Source organism: Epinephelus moara, chromosome 16 (assembly GCF_006386435.1).
Source record: "Epinephelus moara isolate mb chromosome 16, YSFRI_EMoa_1.0, whole genome shotgun sequence".
Lineage (NCBI taxonomy): Eukaryota > Metazoa > Chordata > Actinopteri > Perciformes > Serranidae > Epinephelus > Epinephelus moara.
The window spans coordinates 3,768,313-3,792,610 of NC_065521.1; the positions used below are offsets into that span (position 1 = coordinate 3,768,313).

Sequence of the window (24,298 nt, forward strand, 5' to 3'; positions counted from 1 at the left end):
TAACATGTCAGAGATGTACTTTGGTGCTAGGCCGTGGAGAGACTTGTACACAAGCATAGCTGCTTTAAAGTCTATTCTCTGAGCCACAGGAAGCCAGTGTAGAGACCTGAGCACAGGACTAATGCTCATACTTCCTGGTTCTGGTCAGGACCAGAGCCCGAGTAAACAACACAGCGTTTCCATGGGGGCACCGCCGGAAGTTAAGGGCGTGAGCGATCGCCAAGGCTCCTGCACTTTTGTTAGTCGAAAAACTCCAGGCTGTGCCTCCAGAGGTAAAGGAAGAAAAAAAAATTAAAAAAATTTTTACCGATGGATTTCCAGATTGGGCCTATCCTGACCCAAAAGATGCAGAAAAATTGGTCCACGCTTTTGTTACCTCTAGACTGGATTACTCTAACTCCCTATTATCAGGTAGCTCTAATAAGTCTTTAAAAACTCTCCAGCTAATTCAGAATGCACATGTACTAACAGGAACTAAGAAACAAGATCATATTTCTCCTGTTTTAGCTTCTCTGCACTGGTTCCCTGTAAAATCCAGAATTGAATTTAAAATCCTACTGTTAACTTATAAAGCTCTACATGGTCAGGCTCCGTCATATCTTAGAGAGCTCATAGTGCCATATTATCCCACCAGAACACTGCACTCTGAGAATGCAGGGTTTCTCTTGGTCCCTAAAGTCTCCAAAAGTAGATCAGGAGCCAGAGCCTTCAGCTATCAGGCTCCTCTCCAGTGGAATCATCTTCCTGTTGCGGTCCGGGAGGCAGACACCGTCTCCACATTTAAGACTAGACTTAAGACTTTCCTCTTTGATAAAGCTTATAGTTAGGGCCGGCTCAGGCTTGCCCTGTACCAGCCCCTAGTTAGGCTGACTTAGGCCTAGTCTGCCGGAGGACCCCCCTATAGTCTGTCTGTCTGTCTGTCTGTCTGTCTGGTGTCCTATTACTGCATCTTGCTAACTCGGCCATACTACATGTCACTAACTCGGCTTCTTCTCTGGAGCCTTTGTGTTCCACTGTCTCACAGGTTAACTTATATCACAGTGGTGCCTGGATAGTGTGACGTGTGTGGTTGTGCTGCTGCCGTGGTCCTGCCAGATGCCTCCTGCTGCTGCGGTTATCATTAGTCATACTTCTACTGTTATTATACACATATGATTATTGTCACATACATATACTATCAGATGTTAATATTTACTTTCAACATATTGTACCACAATAGCCAGAATCATAATTATAATATTATCACTTTCGTTAATGTTGCTGTAAGCTATTAAAATTATCGTCTGTCCTGCATATCTCTCTCTGTCTCTGTCTCTGTCTCTCTCTCTCTTTCTGTCTCATTGTGACATACGGATTACTTTTAATTTATTATGTTGATCTGTTCTGTACGACATCTATTGCACGTTTGTCCGTCCTGGAAGAGGGATCCCTCCTCAGTTGCTCTTTCTGAGGTTTCTACCGTTTTTTTAACGGGGAAAAAAACGGTAGAAACCTCAGGAAGAGCACTGACTACTGTGGAGCAACTGAGGACGGATCCCTCTTCCAGGAAGGACAGATGTGCAATAGATGTCGTACAGAACAGATCAACAGAATAAATTTACAGTGTTCCATATGACAAAATGAGACAAAGAGAGACAGAGAGAGACCGGGAGAGATGTAGGACAGACAGTAATGACAGTAGCTTACAACAACATTAATTAAAGTAATAATATTATTATAATAATTACGGCTATTGTGGAACAATATGTTGTAAGTATATGCCAATATATGATAGTATATGTATGTGACAATAATCATATGTGTATAATAACAGTAGAGGTATGACTAATAACAGCAGCAGTAAGCATTATCAGGCAGGATCACGGCAGCAGCACAACCATGTCACACGATCCAGGCACAGCTGCGATGCGATAGAACCTGCCACACAGTGGAGCACAAAGGCTCCCCAGCAACTACATCTAAAAGGCACAAACAAGACAAAAGTGTCCCTACCTTCTGGAAGACATAGCCTCCTGCAGGTCCCCAGCCCACTACAGGGTCTGTGGAGGGTTTGCCATTGATGTTGGGCTGTGAGTTGATGGTGAGGACCCCTCGTCTGTTCACCTTCTCCAATTCATCCTTCAGCAGGTTGGTCTCTGGGGCCAGAGGCTCATCATTCCATGGCAAACAAATCACCTAGCACAAGAAGAAATCTTAGTCTAAGATTAACTTGGTATATTGTCTTCTACTTGACGACAGTTAACGCTACATAACTATGGAACACCTGTTGAGACATTTCACCATTTTGCAATACAAGCTTATTTGCTGTCATTATGAGAGTGAGATGTTCAAAAGGATATCAGTCCTGTGTGTGTGTGTGTGTGTGTGTGGTTTGCCTTGCTTAGCATTAAGACTAAAAGCAGGAGGAAATGGTAAGCCTTTGTCCAGAGTTCAAAAATACACCTGCCAACAAGTTTAAAGCTCCCTGGTTAACATGTTATATCTGGTTTGTTTAAACTGCACACATAGCTTTTAAGAGGGAGTTATGTGCTGCATTATGAACAGAGACCAAAACTATACCCTGTGCTCACCAGCCTATCAAAGTTACTGCAATGACTGCTCTATCTGGCAGCCTGGCCTGTAGCCACAGACACTGAACAAAAGTGCATGATGGATGAATAAGTTGTTCACCAAAAACTAGTTGCCCCTAAAATCACAAATGGTTGTTTTCATGTTTTTGTCTGTGTGTAGATTAAATAAACAGATACATTACATTGAATCAGTGAGCTTTAAGCCCAGTTCAGACCAATGATTCATGACGACAACAACAACAACAACAACAACACGTTTTAGAACACTGCAGGAAAAGTTGCAGCTATGTCAGCTTGTCAAGACTTCAGTGGCTGATTCTAGAACGCAAGGAAGGTCAACAGCCAATCAGCTTGTAGCAAAGTCAGCTGGTCAGGTCAGTTTTACACTATCAGGGGACCCACTACAATATTATCACAATATTATATTGTATTATACTATTATTGCAATATGCTGAGTATTTTAATAAAATATAGTGATATATTACCTTTTTTCCAAATGCAAATTATTTCCCAAAAGGAAAACTTTGTCAGCATCAGTTTTACCTCATAAGATAAAGTTTTCAGTCTATTCATCTTACTTTAATCATTTTTATTGCAGCAAAATGTGATGCAAAGCAGACAGACTGACCTATAAGTCATAAAACCTGTCAGAAATGCTGCATAAACCTGACAAACTGTTGGCAGATCTAACATCTAACCCTCTGTGATGCCAGATTAAGCACTTGAGCGATGCAGGTATCCTGCTAACTGAATGGCAACACCCATGTTAGAAGTGTTGTCTGTTAAAACCACAATCCCCCATTGTGCTGCATTTTGTAGGAGGTCTGCAATGTTTGCCCTGGTGCATTCTTGGAACCCATCGGCTGTATTCGGCGTCTGACTTCCGACAGATGGCGATACAGCCTCTGGGGGCAGACCCCCGATTTTTTGGCATTCCAGTTTGATTTGGGCGGAGGAGGCGAATTTCCGTTTCCGACTTCCGTTTATATATAAGTAAATATGCTGAACCATTGTGATGGATTCAGAGTTTGCAGTGACGCCAATTATGTTCCGCCTCGTTAATTCACCGCACGGACCGTTTAACCTGGCAACAACTGCAGCCGGCTCAAACGTGACTGGTCAATATCACGCGGACTACAAACAGTTTACAACCGGAAACCAGGGCTCTTCCGCTCTTCTTCCGGAGGCAAGATCTCCGGGGTTTGCCTACAGACTCTACATTCACTGAATGTAGAGTCTGTATATAGAGACTAGCTCCGGTGTGACTTTAGTGTACTGCTCTAGTTTGGAGAACGAGAGACAGCAGTCGCCAGTTCTCTGTAAGATAATGTGCCGTTATGGTAACATATAAATCCACTGACCTTGAAGTCCAGGCTTCACAAGTTAATGCCACCCTTCCTACTGTACTCAAAAGATTCCTCAACTTTATGCTTCACTTCTCTGTAGAGCTTGGGTACGGCTGTGTCAGTGGAAAAAAAACATCAGGATGGAGTCACATACCTGGGTTACAGTGTTTTTAGCATGTAACAAAAGTGTTAGTTTTCAACAACACTGTATGGACAGATCTTTGCACATGAAGTAAGTGAAGGACTCTTATTTTCTTAGCTCTCTCAGAGTTGGACAGCAGTTTTGTCAAGCAAAGTGTGTCCGGTGTTGGTTGATCTTTCAGCAGAGCAGGTTTAGCCAAACGTTAGCTTGGCCGTCAGCAGCTAACGCTATCTCTGGATGGTGAAGTGTGAGGTGAGTCCTCATGTTTGTAGTGTTCTTATGTGTCATATACAAGACCTCCTTTCATTCTGTGTTAAAAAATCCAAAATAAGTCCAGATGTTTGATTTAAACGCCAACAGTACATTTCTGATCTCTTTCCCCGGCGCCTCCATCTTTGTTTTGATGAACTTCCTGCAAAATGCTGCCGACTGAGAGCTTTGCTGACCTCACCAGAAAAAAAACAAACATCAGCATCATCTAGTGGACTGAAAACAGCGAGTGATTTTATTATTTTAGTACCAAAAGTTGTATTAAAATGTGTATTTGCAAAAATTTATGTATATAATAAAAGATAAATAGCCTACTTGGTGTCCATGTATCGATACAATATTGCCACTTTTACCATAGGACAGCTCGAGGATGGCAGGAAAGGAAGCAGAAAGAAGGGGAATGGCACACAGCAAAGGGCCACAGGTTGAAATCGAATCTGGGCCGCTACAAGGACCAACAAACACTTCTAAACTCTTCAGAGCAAACAGCATAGTGGAACTAGCAGGGAAAATTAGTTTTCCTTGTTTACTCTGGCCATTGTTTACATCCTGCCTCAGGCCTGTGTCGTGAGCCGTTACAAACCTGGCTGGCCACATTATTAATGCAGAGCACAAACAACCAGACTTCCTGCTCATTGCTCTTGAGGACTTTAATAGAGCAAATCTCAGCCATAAACTGCCAAAATACTTTTAACATGTCAAGTGTCCCACTGGGGACAATAAAACACTAAACTACTGCTGTACAGTAATAAAGGACACCTATCACTCGGTCCCCCATGCCGCTTTTGGACTCTTTGATCACAGTCTGGGTCATCTTCTTCCGACATATTACAGTCACACAGACTAAAATGTGCCAATCCTGCTACTATCTGGATGAACTGGTAGGGTGGTGGCTATCGTCACAGAACATTGGTCAAAATATACAGCAGGAGAAGAGACGTAGGTCATTTAAGGTGGTTTATTCTCAACATCCAGTGAACATGAAAAGGGGGGAAAACAGACACACATGGATCAGCTCTGCCGCCCATGTGAAGGTGAAAAGAAAGAGTGAAGGGCAGTGCAGCCTTAAATAGGGGAGTGAACAGGTGAACTTAATCAGGAGTGCTCAGGTGAACTAAATCAAGGAAATGAGATGGCAAGCTAGAAACCACCAGTGAGTAATAAGGAAGTGAGACAGGAAGGAAGAAAAAGGTCAACAAAATAAGAGCTTTACAACAGCCGCCCCCGAATTTCTAATAAGAAATATGAAAGAAAACACCAAACTTAACTAAAAGGGGGTCTTCAGGTGGGGGTGTCGTCAGGTAAGGAAGGAAGTGGGATGAAGTGAGCCACAGGCCGGACATAGGTTTTGTCCTTGACAGCAACCTCAGCTGTCCTGATGCAGCCATCCTTGCTTGGCAGGAGGCGGGTCACCTTTCCCACAGGCCAAAGGGCTCTTGGTAGCTGGGAGTCAACAATCAGCACAACAGAGTTCAGCTTCAGATCTGGTGTGTCCTTTTGCCATTTTTGTTGTGTTTGAAGTAATGGTAGGTAGGATCTGATGAAATGTTTCCAGAAGTGATCAGACAATATCTGGGTATGGCGCCAACATCGTCGACTGAGGAGCTCAGAGTCAGGGTAGGACACTAGAGGGAGCGATGAGTCATGTCGTCCCATGATGAGAAGGTTGGGTGTGACTGGATCAACATCTGCAATATCCAAGGTACATAGCCGAGTGGTTTTGAATTTAGCATGCCTTCAATTTCGAACAATACAGTTCTTAGAACCTCTTTGGTGACCATTTGTGCACCAATGGTCCTCTTCAGGGCATTCTTCACTGATCTTACTTCTCGCTCCCAGATGCCACTGAAGTGGAGTGCGTGTGGAGGATTGAAACAGAAATTGATTTTCTGTGTTGCTAGCACTGATTGGAGAGTGGGAGCTAGATTGTTGAAGGCATCCTGTAGTCTTTTATTTACGCCTTTAAAGTTGGTTCCCTGATCACAGACGATCTGGAATGGTGTTCCTCTTCAAGAGAATCGGCGAAGGGCCATGAGAAAGGAGTCTGTATCCATGTTATTGAGAATGTCGAGATGTATACATTGGGTGGTGAGGCATTTGAAGATTATTCCCCACCTCTTTTCGGATCTGCGACCAACCTTGACACTGTATGGTCCAAAACAATCTGTTCCTGTGGAGAAGAAGGGAGGGTTTCAGTAACCTGAGACGAGCGGTAGGTAGATCAGCCATCTTTGGGATGATTGCCTTTGCTCTCCACTTCTGACATGACACACAGTTTCACTGATGTTGGCGTACCGCTTCCCGTCCTCTCAAAATCCAGAATTTTCTGCCGAATCTCTGCAAAGAGTCTTTCTGATCCAGTGTGGTGTAGTTTGTCATCATAATCCTGAATCATTAATTTCGTCACATGGTGACTAGGATCAAGCACAATTGGATGGTTTGACTCAGATTCCATTTGATGGCTTTGCCGCAACTGACCTCCAACATGAATGAGTCCAGAAGTACCGCACAGCTCTGGGGATAAACAGAGTAAACGACTATGTGGTGGATGTGGTTTGTGTGATTGGAGGCAAGCTAGGTCCTCACCAAAGCTGTCCATCGGTGCTTGTCGGAGGATTTCCTGTTCTGCTGTCAGGTAGTCAGATGCAGAAGGATTTCCACTGGTCAGATTAGAGAGAGATTGGGCAGTGACATCCAGAAGATCTTGGTAAGTCTTGAAACTGTTCAGGTTTGGAACATTGGGAATGGCATTGGTGACACCACAAAAGTACGATTTCTTCAACTCTGTTTGATCATCGGCAGGTTCTGCAGACTGAAGTTTGGGCCAGGTATCAGGAGATCCATACAAGAATGGTGGACCATTGTTCCATCTATTCGGACTGAGGATATCTGGCAGGGATTTGCCTCTGGTTACATCATCAGCGGGGTTAGTGGCTGAGTCGACATATCTCCAATCTTGACTGTTTGTGAGGTTTTGGATTTCTGATACTCTTGCTCCTACAAATACTTTAAAGCGGCAAGAGTCTGCTTTAAGCCAGTGGAGTACAGTGGTAGAAACAGTCCAAAGTGTAGTGTCTCTGATGGGGAAAGAGAGTTCTTTGTTGATGAGGTCACAGAGACGTGCACCGGTTAGTGCTGCACATAGCTCCAATCTTGGTACTGATAACTGTTTTGGGGAGACGCGTGAACGAGCTAGTATGAAACTCAGTTCATCTTGGCCTTTGTCCTCTGATCTCAGGTATGCAACAGCACCATAGGCATGTTCAGATGCATCACAAAAGATATGGATGTCTCGAGTTATGGTGGGAGAATCCATCCTCTTGGAAGTATAGCATTGAGGGATGGTGATTTGAGGAAGATAATGTTGTATGTAATATGTAATGTAGTTCTTCTTCCCAGGATTTCCAGGCTGTCAGGATGTGATGTGGAAGGAGAGGATCATCCCATTCCCTTTCCTTTCTCCAGAGTTGTTGAACCAGAATTTTTGCACGAGTTGTGAAAGGAAGGAGGTAGCCTAATGGGTCATACATATGAGCAAGGACTCTGTAGATGTGACGCATTGTGGTGGCATGTGACTCAAGGATTCTGTATTTGTACCTGAAAAGGTCAGGCTTACAGTTCCACAGCAATCCCAGTGTGAGCTCTTAGGGATCAGCCCGATCTTCAGAAAGCCAAAGTTCACTGCTTTGGGACCTTGCTTCAGATGGTAGATGGCTGATCACAGTGGGATCATTGCTTGCCCATTGACAGATATCAAAGCCTCCTGTTGAAAGAGCAACTTTCAATTTGTCAAGGAGTGTTTGGGCTGCCACTGCCGAGGGGAAGCTTTGCAAGCAATTATCAACATAGAAGCACTGGGTAACTGAATACTGCATGTCTTCTTCAAGTTGGTTTTCCTTCACATGGTTTTGTAGAGCATAAGTTGCACAACAGGGACTACAAGTTTTACCAAAGGGAAGGACCTGCCATTGGTACACTGAAGGGGGAACATCTTTGTTCAGTTCACGCCATAGGAATCAAAGAAGGGGCCAATCTTGAGGCAGGAGACAGATTTGGTGAAACATACTTTTAATCTCACCACTTATTGCTACAGCATGTTGCCTAAAGCGAAGCAGCACACCAAGGAGTGACGGCCCGAGGATTGGTCCTGGCAACAGGTACTTGTTGAGGCATTGTCCTTGGAACATGAATGAGCAGTCAAAGACTATGCGATCTTTGTTGTTATGCGTTACCATATGATGAGGAATGTACCAAGCTTCTTTGGTACTGTGAACCTCGTCAGGGGTTAGCTTAGCTACATAACCAGCCTGCTCCAGTTTTGAGATTTGATGACTGTATGAGATGGCTCTGTCTGGGTCCTTGGAAAGTCTAGATTTGGTGACATCACTGCCAACTGAGGAACGTTCAGGAGAGGAGAATTTGCGAGCCTCAGAAGGGGAGTGGCATAGCGGCTAACACCATTGACCTGAACTCTTTCTGTGGCCTGTTCAAGAAGCTCCATGGCTTGTTGGTCTTGCCTTGATCTGATGACCGCTTTCTCACTGTGTACAGGTAGAGTATCAAGTTTCCAAAGTTTCTCAACATGATAGCGCAATTCATCTGCAGGGGACCTGAGGGATGTAAACAGACATTGAACAGGCACTGATGAATTCTGAGATTGAAAGTCTGTGATGGGGCCTTGGAGTGTCTATCCTAGGGGGGTTTCGACAGCAGCAGGAGATCCAGAAGGGCCCAGTCTGACTGGAGAGACAGGAGTGATAAGGTGGATGTGATCTGAGTCTATGAGCAGCAGTGGTGATGCCTTGTTAATGTACGGTATTGGAAGGCCTTGTAGATGCTTGTATTTTCTTTGAAGGGACAGCACAGAATAAGTGTGGTCTGACAGTGCTAACTGGTTTGCAGTAAAGGCTGGATTGATGGTCAAAGTCTTCTCGGGGTAGGCAACAAGGGAGATCTGAAAGCTAACAGATGAACCGTGAAGAGTTTCAACCTCCTGGCAAACAGTTCTGAGTGATAATTTCTCAGCTTTACCATTCAGGTGGAGATGCTGGGCAGCAGAAGGATGGTACGTTGAGAACCATCATCAAGGACAGCATATGTGTCCAGGGTTTGCTTCCCATTATGAAGGATGACTTTCACAACTTTCATGAGGTCAAGATATAATGTCCTCACAGCAGATCTGACAAGAGTGTTGGATCTCCGATTTACATCACACAGTATTTGTAGATGTCTTCCTTTGCAGGTGGCACAGCATTTCTTCAGATCACACTTAGCAGCTTGATGAGATCGAGCACAGCGCCAACAAAGTTTGTTCTCCTTTATCCAGTGTGTCTTTTGTTCCTTTGTCATCCCAGTGAACTCAGGGCATCTGCTGATATGATGTTCAAATGATCTGCAATATGCACAGGTTGCCCTGGACTTTGGAAAGAGCTCTGAAGATGGCATGGGTTCATTAGGTTTGTTTGCTCCATGTAGAATTGTTGTCAGAGGAGGTATGGATTTACGGAGATGTCTTGTCTGTTGATTGGAAGATGAGATGGACAGCTCTTTTCTGGGTTGACATCGAGCTTCAGTTTGCAACCAAGATGAGAATAGCAGTAAGTCATACCTCATGACACCTTGATTCCTATAGACATGCCGTTTAAAGCGACTGGAGTGTTCTGCAGGCAGCTTTTCGAGGAGATGCTCCACATGAGAGCCACAGAGAAGTTCTGCCTGTCCTTGATCTTCCATGGTGCTAAGCAGACCAACAAGTGCTTGTACACGAAGGGCAAAGTTGTCAAGGGCTTGACCATCACCCACTCTGATAGGAGGGAGATCCATGATGTTCCTGAGCTCCTTCAATGCCAGTTGTCTAGGTTGCCCATAACGTTCATCAAGAGCCTTGATAGCTTGTGTGTATGGGTCAGAAGCATAGGAGAAAGCGAGCGCTAACCTCTTGGCTTGATCCACTTTCAGATGATCAAGGAGAACATGATATTTGAAATGCTCTGTCTCATTGGGGTCAAGATGATTACTCGGCGCCATCCGCAGCATCCTATACTGCTTTTCATCTTCTCTGGTAAGGTCTGGAAAAGAGGGGCCGTCAAGCTTGTAGACATGTGTTCTGCCAGTAGAGGGTGCCAAAGACCTCTATGCCTGATGGTCATGAGATGTAGAAGACTGGGAAATTGGAGGTAAACACTGCTCCGACTGGGTAGAAAAGGAAACAAGAGGCTGAGCGGAGTTTACAGCTCGAGGATTCAAAGGTTGAATATATGGACAATGTTGGCGGCCCTCTGGTGGTGCTACAACAGGAAAACTGGAAGGTAAGTCGTGCAAAGTACTGATTGGATTAAGTAAATCAGATGAAGGAACTGCAGCATCAAGAATCGTCAAATTAGGTAGACATGGCGCAGCAGAAAAAACAGCAACAGGATGACGGCTGACCTCTGGTGGACAAGATGATTGTGGTTGTGGCGTTGTAACACTTTGAGGTTGAACAGCTTGGTACTGTGTCTGAGAAGTTACTGGTACATTACACACAGAGTTCCTTGTAGGTGATCCAGATTTGGGTGTAGATCTGGAAGAGGATGATGATGATGATCTACTCATGAAACGCTGAATCCCTCTCATCGTCACTAGAATTTCTTTCATGATTTCAGTCTGATCAGTAGGCACAGGATCAGCAAAGTCAGTTATGTCATCCTCCTCCATTTTGCTGTCTGACTCAAGGATTTGGTGCTCTTGTGTGTCATCTTGCAACCCATGTGTGTCTGTATGATGAGTGCATTTTGTGCTCTCTGTTTGGCATGCAGCACCTTTAACTCCAGGATATTCGACTTCATAATCTTCTAGATAAGTAGTGGGTGGAGTTTCACGTTCAGAACGTCAAATGGTCCCATCTGGTGGCTGTGAATCCATGACAATAGTCTGCTCCGGCTCGAAGGACCATGTAAAGAAGGTGGTTAATTGGTAGGGTGGTGGTTTTCGTCACAGAACATTGGTCAAAATGTATAGCAGGAGAAGAGACGTAGGTCATTTAAGGTGGTTTATTCTCAACATCCAGTGAACATGAAAAGGGGGGAAAACAGACACACATGGATCAGGTCTGCCACCCCATGTGAAGGTGAAAAGAAAGAGTGAAGGGCAGTGCAGCCTTAAATAGGGGAGTGAACAGGTGAACTTAATCAGGAGTGCTCAGGTGAACTAAATCAAGGAAATGAGGTGGCAAGCTAGAAACCACCAGTGAGTAATAAGGAAGTGAGACAGGAAGGAAGAAAAAGGTCAACAAAATAAGAGCTTTACAACACGTGTGTGCCAATGCCAAAACCTTCTGCACATACAACAACGATAAACCCTTACAGCAAAACTCAGGCAGTTTCGTCAGGCCAGGGAGGAAACCTGAGAAACAAGTTTTCAGCCAACGGCCAACTGTGGAGAGGCCTGCATGACATTACCTTCCCCCCACACTGTGGCGATGACCCAAATTACTTTATACTGCAGGTTTGATAACACCACCCCCCATGCCCTCCCCATACATCCCATTGGACATGCTTCTGGATGTTTTCCTAGTCTTCCAGCTCTCACTAAAACCCAACATTTTTGCAATATTTTTCCACCATACAGAAGTAAAGAAGGATTTTATCAGTAAAATTTTACATCTAAGGAGGCATTACATGATCATTGACTTGATATCGGCCTAATTCAAAAAATCTGTAATAATGGCTGTATCATAAATAAGACTTTTGTAAAAGTTCTGAGATGTGAAAAAAGAATTATTATCCAGTGGTTGTATACCTCCATGCATCAGTCAAGTTTCTCTTACAGTGTAAATCCATATCTGTGAAAACATGGAGTCTTCACACCCATTGCCCCCCAAAATCCAATAGGTTCATCACTGAGTCGAAGTGAAGGTTTGTGACAAATATCCCTCAAGGTGTCTTCAGATATCACGATCATGAGAATGACACAGATGAGGTCACATAGACCTTGACTTTTGACCTATGACTACCAAAATCTAATTTGCTCATCATTGAGTCCAAGTGGAAATTTATGCCAAATTTGAAGAAATTCCCTGAAGTCATTCTTGAGATGTCGCGCTACACAGACAGCAATGACATAGGTGAACACCACACAAGAGACACACAGGCCATCAGCAGTTTCATTTGAGGAGCATAATCAGTCCAAAACATAGAAAAGGTATCCATCATTTCATCTTTGTCTACCTTGTGTCCTTTGTGGTTTGGTTTGCCTGTGATGTAGCAGGTGAAGACCTGATAGACGCTATCTTCATTCATCAGCTCCTCACCCCACATCTGCAGCAGTGCATCTTTGGATGACTTGCTCTTCAAGTAGAACAGGTAGTAGTCGTTTAACTCTCCAAAAGCTGGAGATGAGGAGTGTCCCCTGAAGACATCAATAACAGGATCCCTTTTAGTCCTGAGAGTAGGCTTCTACATTCTACACAACAGTGGTACATTAACACCAATTCGCACAACACTATATTAATACAAAAATAAAGGAAGTAAAATCATTGATAACAATTCAACATTTATTCAACTGATAATAATGTACAAATTAAGACATTAATATTGAAATTTTGTCATTCAAAATGTTTTGAGTTCATGTGGAACCACACCATCTGCCGTTGGGGAAGTCGTCCCAGTCCTGGGTTCTGTAGATGTAGCTCTTGGGACGGGATGCCCAGAAGATGGGTCGAACATCTTCTACTTTCCGTTTGGGATGGGCACTCACAGCCCAGGGAAGAGGACGCCTAGTAAAGAACACAAGCTCTGAAACTCTGGACCAGTTTGAAGGGAAACTAGAATTATTACCCCATGGTCGTATGCTTCCACCCACCAGTCACGTTTCTCTCACAGTTGACATTCATGTCTATGAAAACACTGATACTTCTCACACACCTACAACCCAGCAGCACAGATGATCTATACAATCACCACAGTTTCAAGGTGAACAACCAAGATGAGTGACACCAATTCAGTGTCTGGCCAAATGTCTCCCCTTCTGTTCCTGAGATATGATGTTAAATAATGGCCAGAAAAGTGTTTTATGTTGGATATAAAATATCATTACTTCATTATTTTATCCTATTAGACATTTGTGTTAAGTATTGTCATAATTGGCATAGGGATTCGTGAGTTATTGCCAAAAACCTGACTTTGACCTTTGGCCACCAAAATTTATTCAGTACATTCTTTAGTCCAAGTGCATGTTTGTTTTAATTTTGAAGAAATTCCTTTAAGGTGTTCTGGAGCTATCATATTCACAAGAATGGGATGGATGTAAGTTTATCATTGAGTCCAAGTGAACGTTTCTGCAAAATCATAAAAATTCCTTCAAGGTGTTCTTGAGATATCGCATTCACAAGAAAGAGACAGATGAGGTAACGTGACCCTGAACTTTGACCTATGACCACCAAAATTTGATCAGTTTATTGATGAGTTCAAGGAAACATTAGTGCAGAATTTGAGGAAATTTCCTCAAGGTGTTGTTGTGACATAATGCCTCCGGCTATGGCTATCGCTGGTGCGTTGGTATAACAAGAAAACAAAGAGCAGAAGCCTGTTCCACTAAACAAGGTCCGGTCCCTGTTCTCTGACAAATCTGCCTTCACTAACCTAAATAAATTTACCAGACTATCTATGAGCTTGTGCATGTGAAACAGGTGGGTTTGTAACAAAGAGCAAATCATATGCTGCATTCGGGATCCAGACCTGCGTGTTTGATTAATTATGAAAATATTGGATCTTAAGTTAATTTCCTGCAGCAGTAAAAGTTACAATAATTAAAGGCAGTGGTAGAATATAAAATACAGCAATACAAACTGAAGAAACTTATAACCAACAATGAAGGCAGTATGCTACAAATCAGGGAATAAATACTCAGTAGCCTTGAATGAAAAAGTAATGCAACACTAGGATTTGTGTTGTTCATTATAATACGTTTTCCTTTAAAAAGGAAAATGTACTATAATGAATAATTGGAACATGCAATCCTTAACATTATAACTATGCTGTTTGTGTTGTTGATGCACACAGGGGGACTGTGAAAATGTGTTGTCAATTATCCAGCTGCTGTACAGGTCATGTTTTATTACCAGAGTGGGACAATGACTGAACTTCTAACAATTTACTATGTTTCCAGTTGGTACATTTACATGACATTAGAGAAAATCAATTTATTGTGTTAGTCCGACTAAAACTGGACTTTTAAAATACACGTAAACAGTATGTTAGTCTGACTGAAATTATACTAAATTGAATTCTCAAAGTTGGACTAACACATCAAGATAATGTGATTGGGAGTCGAATTCCTCCTGCATGTATTCAAGTCAAATAGCATAAGAAGAAGCTGGTAACAACATGATGAAGTCTACATCCAGAGCTGAGCATGTGAGCGGAGCGCAGAGCGGGAGGATTTTGTGTTGAGCGAGGATGATGATTTTTAAAAAAAAGGTGGAGCGGAGCTTTATCTCTCACTCCAATTTCGCTCCGGTCGCTCATGCCCCACCCAGAATGCATCTTTGCACCTGCGCACACCCACACTATTTTCTTTCAAAACTAACTACTATTACTGTGTACTTCAGAAAAGAAACTGAGAAGCAACGGTACCTTGGAGAACAGTCCCTAACTGCGGGGAGAGGCGAGAGGACTTCCCCGGAGGTCAGCCGCTTAACCTGGTCCGTCTCCTCCACACTTTGACTTATTTCCACCCTGCCAGCGGTACCATGTAGAACGGTCCCTAACTGCGGGGAGAGGGCTTCCCCAGAGAATCTACCAGGCTCATGTTTTATTTGTGAATAGAAGATTACAGGTTAGGGTAGTACGACGCAGTTTTTTGAGCAGAGTGGTGAGCGAGTGGAGCGGGATAAAATTTATGATGGAGCGGAGCGAAGAATGCGCAGAACCAAGCGGAGCGGACGAGCGGCGCAAAGTGACAGGTCTGTGAGTGAGGAGAGGAAATTTTCACCCGCTCTGCTCCGCTCACATGCTCTGATCCAGAGCCATGCGTTTTTGGACAGACGAAATGTACAGAGCTGGAAAGTTGTCCACCATGGTACCAGTTTGCTACTAGTTAACAGTAGCTCACTTGTTTGTCGATTGTTTGGTCTGTGACATAAAAGATCAACTGGAAAAAGGAGAGGAGAGAGGAGACCGTGAGACCGCGAGACCACTGTGAGATTTTGAGATTCAACATGGCGGCGCCTAGCTGCTAGATTAGATATCAACAAACTAGCTAAACAAATATAATTATCTAACGGGTGACAACTCCAGCCTGCACCATCAGCCAGAGTGGAGGACCTAGAAGAGTTTATCGATCACTACTACTATGAGTGCGTCATGGAGGGTCCTGCCAACAACCCCAATAAGAGGAAGAAGACCGACTCCGCTACCGATACACAAGACTTATTATCCTCCGAATTTATCGTCTTGGAATCCATCAACAAGAAGCTGGAAGTGTTCGGTATGCTCCACCAGGAGATAAAAGACCTGAAGGTAAGCTTGGAGTTCACTTACCAGCAAATTAGCGACCTGCAGAAAAACAACGCTGAACTCCGCTCCACCTTAGCAACGGTCACTTCAGATGTAGATCTCCTCAAAAAGGAAAATAAACTCCTGAAGGAAACTGTCCTCGACGTGCAGTCCAGAAGCATGAGAGACAATTTAATCATTTCTGGCATCCCGGAGAGCACACCAGACAACCCAGAAGTCCAGGTAAAAAAGTTCATGGTGACGGCCCTCAAGATCCCGACGGAGACTGTCAACAACATCACCTTTCACCGCGTCCACAGGCTCGGACCCCGAGGAGGTCAGCGTCCTCGTCCGATCATCGCCAAATTCGAACATTATCAGCAGAAAATGCTCGTTAAGAGTAAAGGACGAGAGCTAAAAGGCACTTCGTTCGGTATGAACGATCAGTTCCCCAGGGAAATCAACGAGCGGCGCAAAGTGTTATATCCCATTTTAAAAGAGCACAGGCAGAAGGGAAATAGGACCTCTCTTGTGGTTGACAAATTATACATAGATGGGCAGCTGTTCCGCCACTCTACCACCACCCCATGGCTCTTCTAAGTGAGATAAGTGCCCCTAAAACCACAAAACAAAGTAGAACCATAGCTTAATTGTATTATAAAAGGAATAAAAAAAAAAAAAAAAAAAAGACCAAAAGATGTGTGTATGCATGTATATATATACTGGGGCTGCACTATTCTTGAAATATGTATATTTCATTCAAAATGGTACTCTGACACATTTCTCCTGCAACAGATAATTAAGCATTCCTGCGATTGCAGTGCAATTAATCGTGCGGCCCTGGTATATATGTATGTATGTATATATGCAGATGTATATGTATGTACATGTGGATATATGGATATATATGTAGATATAATGAACACAACACTGACTTATTGAAAAGGAAAAAAAAAAAAAAAAAAAAAAAATCTCACAGGGTGTGAATGTACACTTCACATACCCCACCCAGTATTCTCCCTTTCCTCCTCTATTTTTTTCCCTCCTTCATGTCCCTCCCTCCCCCTATCCCTCTCACTCACTCCCCCTCCCTCACCTCACACACAAATACACTCCATGTAACCCCTTTGTTTTTCAGGTTTGTGAATACCTCAAGGCGCAGGTGCTTCTGGTTGTTGAACATGCTTGTATATATTCTAATGCTCTGCTCCATAACTCTGCGATGCTTCACCATGACACATCGGTTGACTGTAATATATACACTTAACAATTACATATACTCATGCAAAATCCACGCAGATAGAAACTCACATAGAAACACACACAGATTATTCTCCATACCCACACACAGTATGATAAAACCCCCACTTTGTCAATGTCACACCTAAACTTGGTTTCCTGGAATGTACATGGCATCCGCTCACAGGTGAAAAAAATTAAAGTGATGGACTTTGTCACAAAATTGAAAACAGATATTTTTCTCCTACAAGAAACCCACTTGCTAAAGTCAGAAGAAAAATCTCTTAAAGATCCAAATTTTAATCAAATTTTTTCATCCTGCTATAACAACAGACAAAGAGGTGTCTCTATCATGGTCCACAAGAGACTACCATTTACTTTAAACAGCACGGTAACAGACCCAGAAGGCCGCTACATCATTATTCAGGCAACAATCTTTAACAAATTATATACAATCATTAATCTGTATGCCCCTAATAATGATGATCCAGCCTTCTTTCACACAATCTTCTCTCTACTATCTAACCTATCAGACAGCTCGACAACTATAATTGGAGGAGACTTTAACACAGTCCTAAATGCTTCATTAGACCGATCTAGTAACTCAGTACACACAAAGCAATCACAATCGGCTAAGGTAATACAGGAATATATGGATGATTTTGGGCTTGGCGATGGCTGGAGACTCAAATACCCATCGAAGAGGGAATATACTTTCTTCTCTCCTGTGCATCGCTCATTTTCAAGAATTGACTTTTTCCTCTTAAATAACTCCATCTCACAAAAAATTACCACAAAAATACACCCGATCATTATCAGCGACCATGCACCAATATCACTCAATCTGCAAATAGAAACCATCCATAAACGGCCCCCAACATGGCGCTTTAATATCTCTTTACTTAAAGACCCAGACTTTGACAAAATGGTGAGACGGGAGTGGGCAAACTTTCTTGAAGACAATGACTCTCCAACTTTATCTCCATCTTTAATATGGGAAGCTGGGAAGGCAGTAATCAGAGGAAAAATTATATCATACTCCTCCTACAAGAAGAAACAGGAATTGCAAGCAGAAAAAAACATTGAGGAAAAAATTAAACAACTAACACAGGAATATGCAAACAATCCAAGTGATCAAGTATGGACCCAATTACAGTGTACAAAATCGCAACTGGACAATATTCTATCAAAGAAAACTGAATTTATCATACAGCAACTAAGATATAATAATTTTGAACACAGTAACAAATCAGGAAAATTTTTGGCTAATCAGCTTCAACGCAATAAAGAAAAATCTCTGATACCAACAATCCAGGGGCCGTCCGGAAATTACACACAATCTCCTCAGGAGATCAATCAGATTTTCTATTCTTTCTACCATAACTTATATTCAACAGTAAACAATCCAAACCCAGAAGATATTCAAGCTTTTCTCGATAACCTAAATTTACCTCAATTATCCACGGAACACAGAAATATGTTAGACGCCCCCCTGACTATTAATGACCTGCAGAGCGCATTAGACAAAATGCCAACAGGTAAGGCTCCAGGTCCAGACGGCTTTCCTGCCGAATTTATAAAACATTTCTGGACAATATTAGCACCACTTTTCATCAGGACAGTGACAGAGATCAAAAAGAACGGAGGTATAAGACCTCACATGAATACAGCAGCAATCAAATTATTACTAAAGCCAGACAAAGACCCCACACTTCCTTCTAGCTACCGTCCTCTATCACTAATCAACAGTGATATCAAAATTATCTCAAAGGCACTTGCTTCTAGACTGGAGAAAATAATCGCATCAATAATTCATAATGATCAAACGGGCTTCATTAATGGCAGACACTCAAGTAATAATGTCAGAAGAGTTCTTAATCTGATAAGTAAAGTACAACGCGTTAATACAAAAGCAATTATTCTGTCACTTGATGCAGAAAAAGCCTTCGACAAGGTCAACTGGTCCTTCCTATTTGCCACCCTGAGTGGATTTGGCTTTGGAGAGTCATTTATCCAGTGGGTATCAGCCTTATATAATTCCCCTAAGGCCACAGTCACCACCAACGGGATCACATCTCAAAGCTTCACTTTGCAGAGAGGAACAAGACAAGGGTGCCCACTCTCACCTCTACTGTTTGCAATATTCATCGAACCATTGGCTATGGCAGTCCGTCAGAACAGCAAGATCATAGGTATCCATTCCGCCAATTCAGAGCATAAAATTAATCTATATGCCGACGACATTTTACTTTATCTACAAGAACCGAAATCGTCTTTACATGAAGTATTTAATCTCATAACAAATTTTTCTAAACTTTCGGACTACTCCATCAACTGGTCCAAATCGACAATACTGCCAATAACGGAGAACTCTTGGAATCCTGCAGACCAAAAATTTTCTCTCCCTGTGGGCAACATAAGATATCTTGGCATAAATATTTCACCCAAACTATCAGACCTGGTCCTCCTGAACTTTAGCCCGCTGCTAGATAAGATCTGTGGTGACCTGAAGCGCTGGAATAATCTTCCCATCTCCCTCCTGGGACGAATAGCCACAGTTAAAATGAAAATTCTACCCCAAATTAACTATTTTTTTTCCATGATTCCATTCACACCCACATCGAAATGGTTCCTGTCATTAGATTCTGCAATTATAAAATTCTACTCAAAGAACAAAACAGCAAAAATTAGCCTAAGCACCCTTCAGAAAAACAAATTGGAAGGGGGATTGGACGCTCCTAACTTTAAACATTACTATTTAGCTAACCAACTACAATACCTATTGAAATGGTTACATCCTAACGAAGACTACAACTCCTGGCTCGAACTAGAACAGGCGGACTGCAACAATATAAAACTCTCTGACCTCCCGTTTATCACCACTACACTCAGACGTCATAACTGTTTTAAGAACCCAATGATTGCTTCCACCTTATCAGCCTGGTGGAAAACACTAGAAATCACAAACTCTCCGATAGAACCTTGCTTGCTCTCTCCAATTTGGCACAACCCGGATTTTGAAATTAACAAAAGACCTCTCCATTTTAGCACATGGGAGATGAAGGGAGTAACTCATCTCCATCACCTTTTCCAAGACAATATACTTATGACATACACAAACTTATTTCAAACTTTTGAAATAAGAAATGGCAATTTTCTACAATATTTACAATTGATAAAAACAATCAAGAGGAGAATTCCAGCGCCTCAGGACACTTTGCAGCCACCAGAATTTGCCAAACATATTACAAAGCTTTCTCCGAGTAATAAGAAGAACCTTTCTAAGATTTATAAATTACTGTCAAAGACCAGTTCTATACATTTACCAATTTTAAAATGGGAAAAAGAGCTGGGTGTATCACCGGACCCTGACTTCTGGACTCAGATATGCAAAAATACATTTAAGATGACAAGGCACACTAATATACAACTTATCCAATTTAAAGTACTCCACAGAACACACATCACCCAACAAAAGATGAATAGAATGGGCTTTAGTCAATCTGACATATGCACTCAGTGTACTCAGAACACTGCAGACACCTACTTTCATGCACTCTGGTTATGTTCACCCGTCCAGCACTTCTGGTCAACAGTCACTCAAAAACTCTCCTCCATTTTGGACTGCAGGATCCCATTATCTCCCAACCTGTGCTTAATTGGTGACCTGATGACAATTGACCTCCCAAACAGCCACTGCAACTCTCTTCTTGTAGCTCTCGCCATCGCCAAGAAAACAATCCTAGTCAATTGGAAAGATAAACAGACCCTCAACATCAACCACTGGCTGAATCTCCTTGCAGAACATATTTCGCTGGAGAAAATATCTGCTGGCCACAGAAACCAATTAACATACTTTACAGAAAAATGGTCACCATTTATCCACTCACTAAACCTGTCTGTATAGTGCCACTCAGCCTGTGAGCATATGCCACCTGTACATATAAATATTACAACTCAAGAAAGACTGTTGTGTCTCGTCGTCCGTGCACCCTAGTGGGTCCTGGTTCAGGGCCTGGATTTTTGTCGGGTCGCATATGATGGTCATATTGACCCGGCCAAAGACTGGGGGCCGGCATCGGAACTGAAGTTTGTACCCTTGGGTTAAGGTGGAAATCACCCAAGGGTCCGCGGTGGAAGCAGCCCAGTAACTGAGCTGCTGCTGGGAAAAAAAGCCAACGACCGGCCCAGGGCCCTCAACGCCCGGCCCCCCGGCCTCTAGAGGCTCTGGGGGGGCGACGGGCAGCATAAAAGGTCTGAGGTTTTCTAGAGGGCAGTTGCTCAGGGACACGAAAGTCCTGGGCCCCCCCTGAGCAGGCTGCTGAGCCAGGGGCTGAGACCTAAGGTAGCCACTGGGGTAAGTCTGTGGATGAGAGCGGCGCTGGGGGGCAGCCGAAGAACCCCTAGGCCTGCTGGGAGGAGGCACACTTCTGTGAAGCCCAGAAAGCTGCTGCATCATAGGCTTTGGAGAGCAGGTCATCTGCAACACTGGGGGGCGAAGACACCTTGCATCTGGCCTCAGAGCCTCATCAGGTGAGACAATGAGAGCAGCTATAGTCGGCTCAATCGCTGGCATGCAGCCCAAGCCAAACTTGGCTGCATCCTGCATGGCTGCCAGGGTTCGGCCATCGGATGTTGCATGAGAGAGGGCTCTAGTATCCCTCCAGCATGCATGCAACTCCCTCAAGTATTCATCTGATGGAGGCACAGTAAAGGTGGCAGGGGCCAGACAACGCCTGAAAAAAGCACTGGCAGGAGCCGGCTGAGCTTGTGGAACATCCAACTGAAGGCGGGCCAGGGCCATATGAATGATGGCTCCCACAGAGTTCAATCAATCAATTTTATTTATAAAGCCCAATATCACAAATCACAGTTTGCCTCACAGGGCTTTACAGCATACGACATCCCTCTGTCCTTAGGACCCTAGTTAATAATACACACCTATGCTGGGAGCGGGAGCGAGTGCACTGCCTTCACCAACAAAGGGTAGATTGCTGTGGCTATAAACACAAAAATTGGCACAACGGAGTTGCCACCAAAATGTATAAATTAAAGCAGGCCAAACGAAAACGCCGGTGATAATTATGAAATCAAAGCAAACACAGCTAACTCTTTCTATAGTTAATAATACACACCTATGCTGGGAGAGGGAGCAAGAGCACTGCCTTTACCAACAAAGGTTAGATTGCTGTGGCTATAAACACAAAAACTGGCACAACCGAGTTGCCATCAAAATGTATAAATTAAAGCAGGCCGAGCGAAAACGCCAGTGATAGCTATCAAAATAAAGCAAGCACAGCTACTAGTTAGCTCAAGTGGGCACAATGCTAACTGCTAAGACAGCAAATAAAGTACGTTAAATAACACTACAAATGTCGGGAGAGGGAGCGAGTACACTGCCTTCACCAACAATTAGTTAGTGTTACACATAATAAGAAAAAACTTAATAAAGTAAACTTATCACTAAGCTTGGTTAACCAGCTGTAGAGACCAACCGCTTCTAGGATGATGATCCGAAGGAGAGTCCATGGCAAACCGCAACAATCCTCTCATCAGAGCTTTAGCTCGTCGCAGCCTTTGGAGGGCGAGCAGCTCGCAACTCCGACAAAGTTGTCACAAGGCTACCCACGATGAGCAGCAGTGAAGCAACGTTGAAATTTAAGCTTTTAGCTAGAGCTCAGTGACGTGCAGTCCACCTGTGAAAGCGAGAAGATGAACAGGAACAGATCCTCTGATGTCACCGGGAGATATAGGTTATCCGGGGTCATCAGGGGTCACAGGTGACTTTGTTGGTATAGATACTTGACCTGCGCATGTGCGAGATGGAGACATTCAGTGCTTAAAGCACCGCCTCTAGCGGTCAGGAAGGATGAAATAGAACTGTAGTTTCGCTTAACTGTGCATGAAGCTTAACAGTGATGCAGTCTTTCTTCTGGGTAATAATGACATCATCACTCTGCTTTGTTGTACTAGTACTATTTTTCCAACACTAGGATCCTGCAGGAAATTACTTTTTTCTGCTTTTTACCTTTCTACAGCTGATAGGAAGCGTTTCTTTGCTATTTTGTCCCTAAAACCCCACACCTACTTCAGCCCTAATGTGTTGTTAGCAGGCAGAGTGACGACTGACCTGGGGTCCTCTATCCACAGGCCCAGCTGTCTGAGCACCTCCATGGTTGCAACCTCTCGATTCAGTGTGTAGAAGTGGAGGCCTGGTACCATGCCACTGTCCAGCAGTACACGGCACATCTCCACCGCCTGTTGGATTCCATAGTTACGGATAGCAGCATCATTGTCTTTGATGGGCTCGATGACACTGGTAATCTCCTCTGGTACCTCCAGCTTCGACAGCTTAACAAGCTGACGCAGAGACTGGTAACCCTGGAAAGAAACGGATTAAAGTCCAGCTTTATCCAATTGGATGGTCTATTTGAAATTATTTGATAATAGAGACCAATAGCACATTTTTTAAAGCATATTAATACACAGTTTTGCAATGAGCACTAAATTTGGAACAAGCTTAGCTAACTTTAAAGGGACAGTTCACTCCAAAATCAAAAATACATATTTTCCTCTCACCTGTAATGCTTTCAGTCTAGATAGTTTTGGTGTGAGTTGCTGAGTGTTGGAGATATCAGCCATAGAGATGTCTGTCTTCTCTCCAGAATAATGGAACTAGATGGCTGTAGAAACTAGCCTATTACTTAGCCACGGAGATGTTTAACCCCAGAGTGACCTGGTTGACGCACCTGACTTTAGTTTGATTTACTGTATGCTGTGTTGCTTCTGAATTGAATCCACAGGTTGTTCTTGGCTGCAGCAAAAACAATTTATTTCATCCACACGTGTGAACAACGTCCATTTAGTTCCAAAAGAGACCAAACACTGCATACGGCGTAACAAACATTTTAGCGCCGTAGCAGTCAAAAACCCATTGCCCTTCCCAGGTCAAACACCTGACAGCATCAGTAACTCTCCTACCTTTACACCTGAGCATGAGAGCATCACAGAAACACCCCGTGTTCAAAACAGTGAACTATAAATTAAACCCTGGATTATTTCACAAACATATTTGGCTGCTACAATGGCACTCAGCTTGTGGTGGTACCAAAACAAAAACTCAGGCAGACATTTCTACAGCAGATACCTCCAACATTCAGCAACTCACACTAAAACAATCTAGACTAATACATTTCACAGCAGGTAACAGGAAATATATGCATTTTGGATTCGGATTGGGATTAAAAACTGATCCAA

At 43.2% G+C, this 24,298-nt stretch overlaps 1 protein-coding gene across 4 annotated transcripts in view; it reads right to left on the reverse strand.

The window, feature by feature from the left end:
• mthfr (methylenetetrahydrofolate reductase (NAD(P)H)) overlaps positions 1-24,298 on the reverse strand; it is a 42,247-nt gene that overhangs the window by 6,194 nt on the left and 11,755 nt on the right. For all 4 annotated transcript variants that reach the window (XM_050064628.1, XM_050064625.1, XM_050064627.1 and 1 more), the window contains 4 exons: positions 23,172-23,422; positions 12,949-13,083; positions 12,536-12,716; positions 1,993-2,175 (listed from right to left, as the gene is read on the reverse strand). In XM_050064628.1, the coding sequence (XP_049920585.1) occupies positions 1,993-2,175; positions 12,536-12,716; positions 12,949-13,083; positions 23,172-23,422 (750 nt within the window). The remainder of the gene's footprint in view (positions 1-1,992; positions 2,176-12,535; positions 12,717-12,948; positions 13,084-23,171; positions 23,423-24,298) is intronic.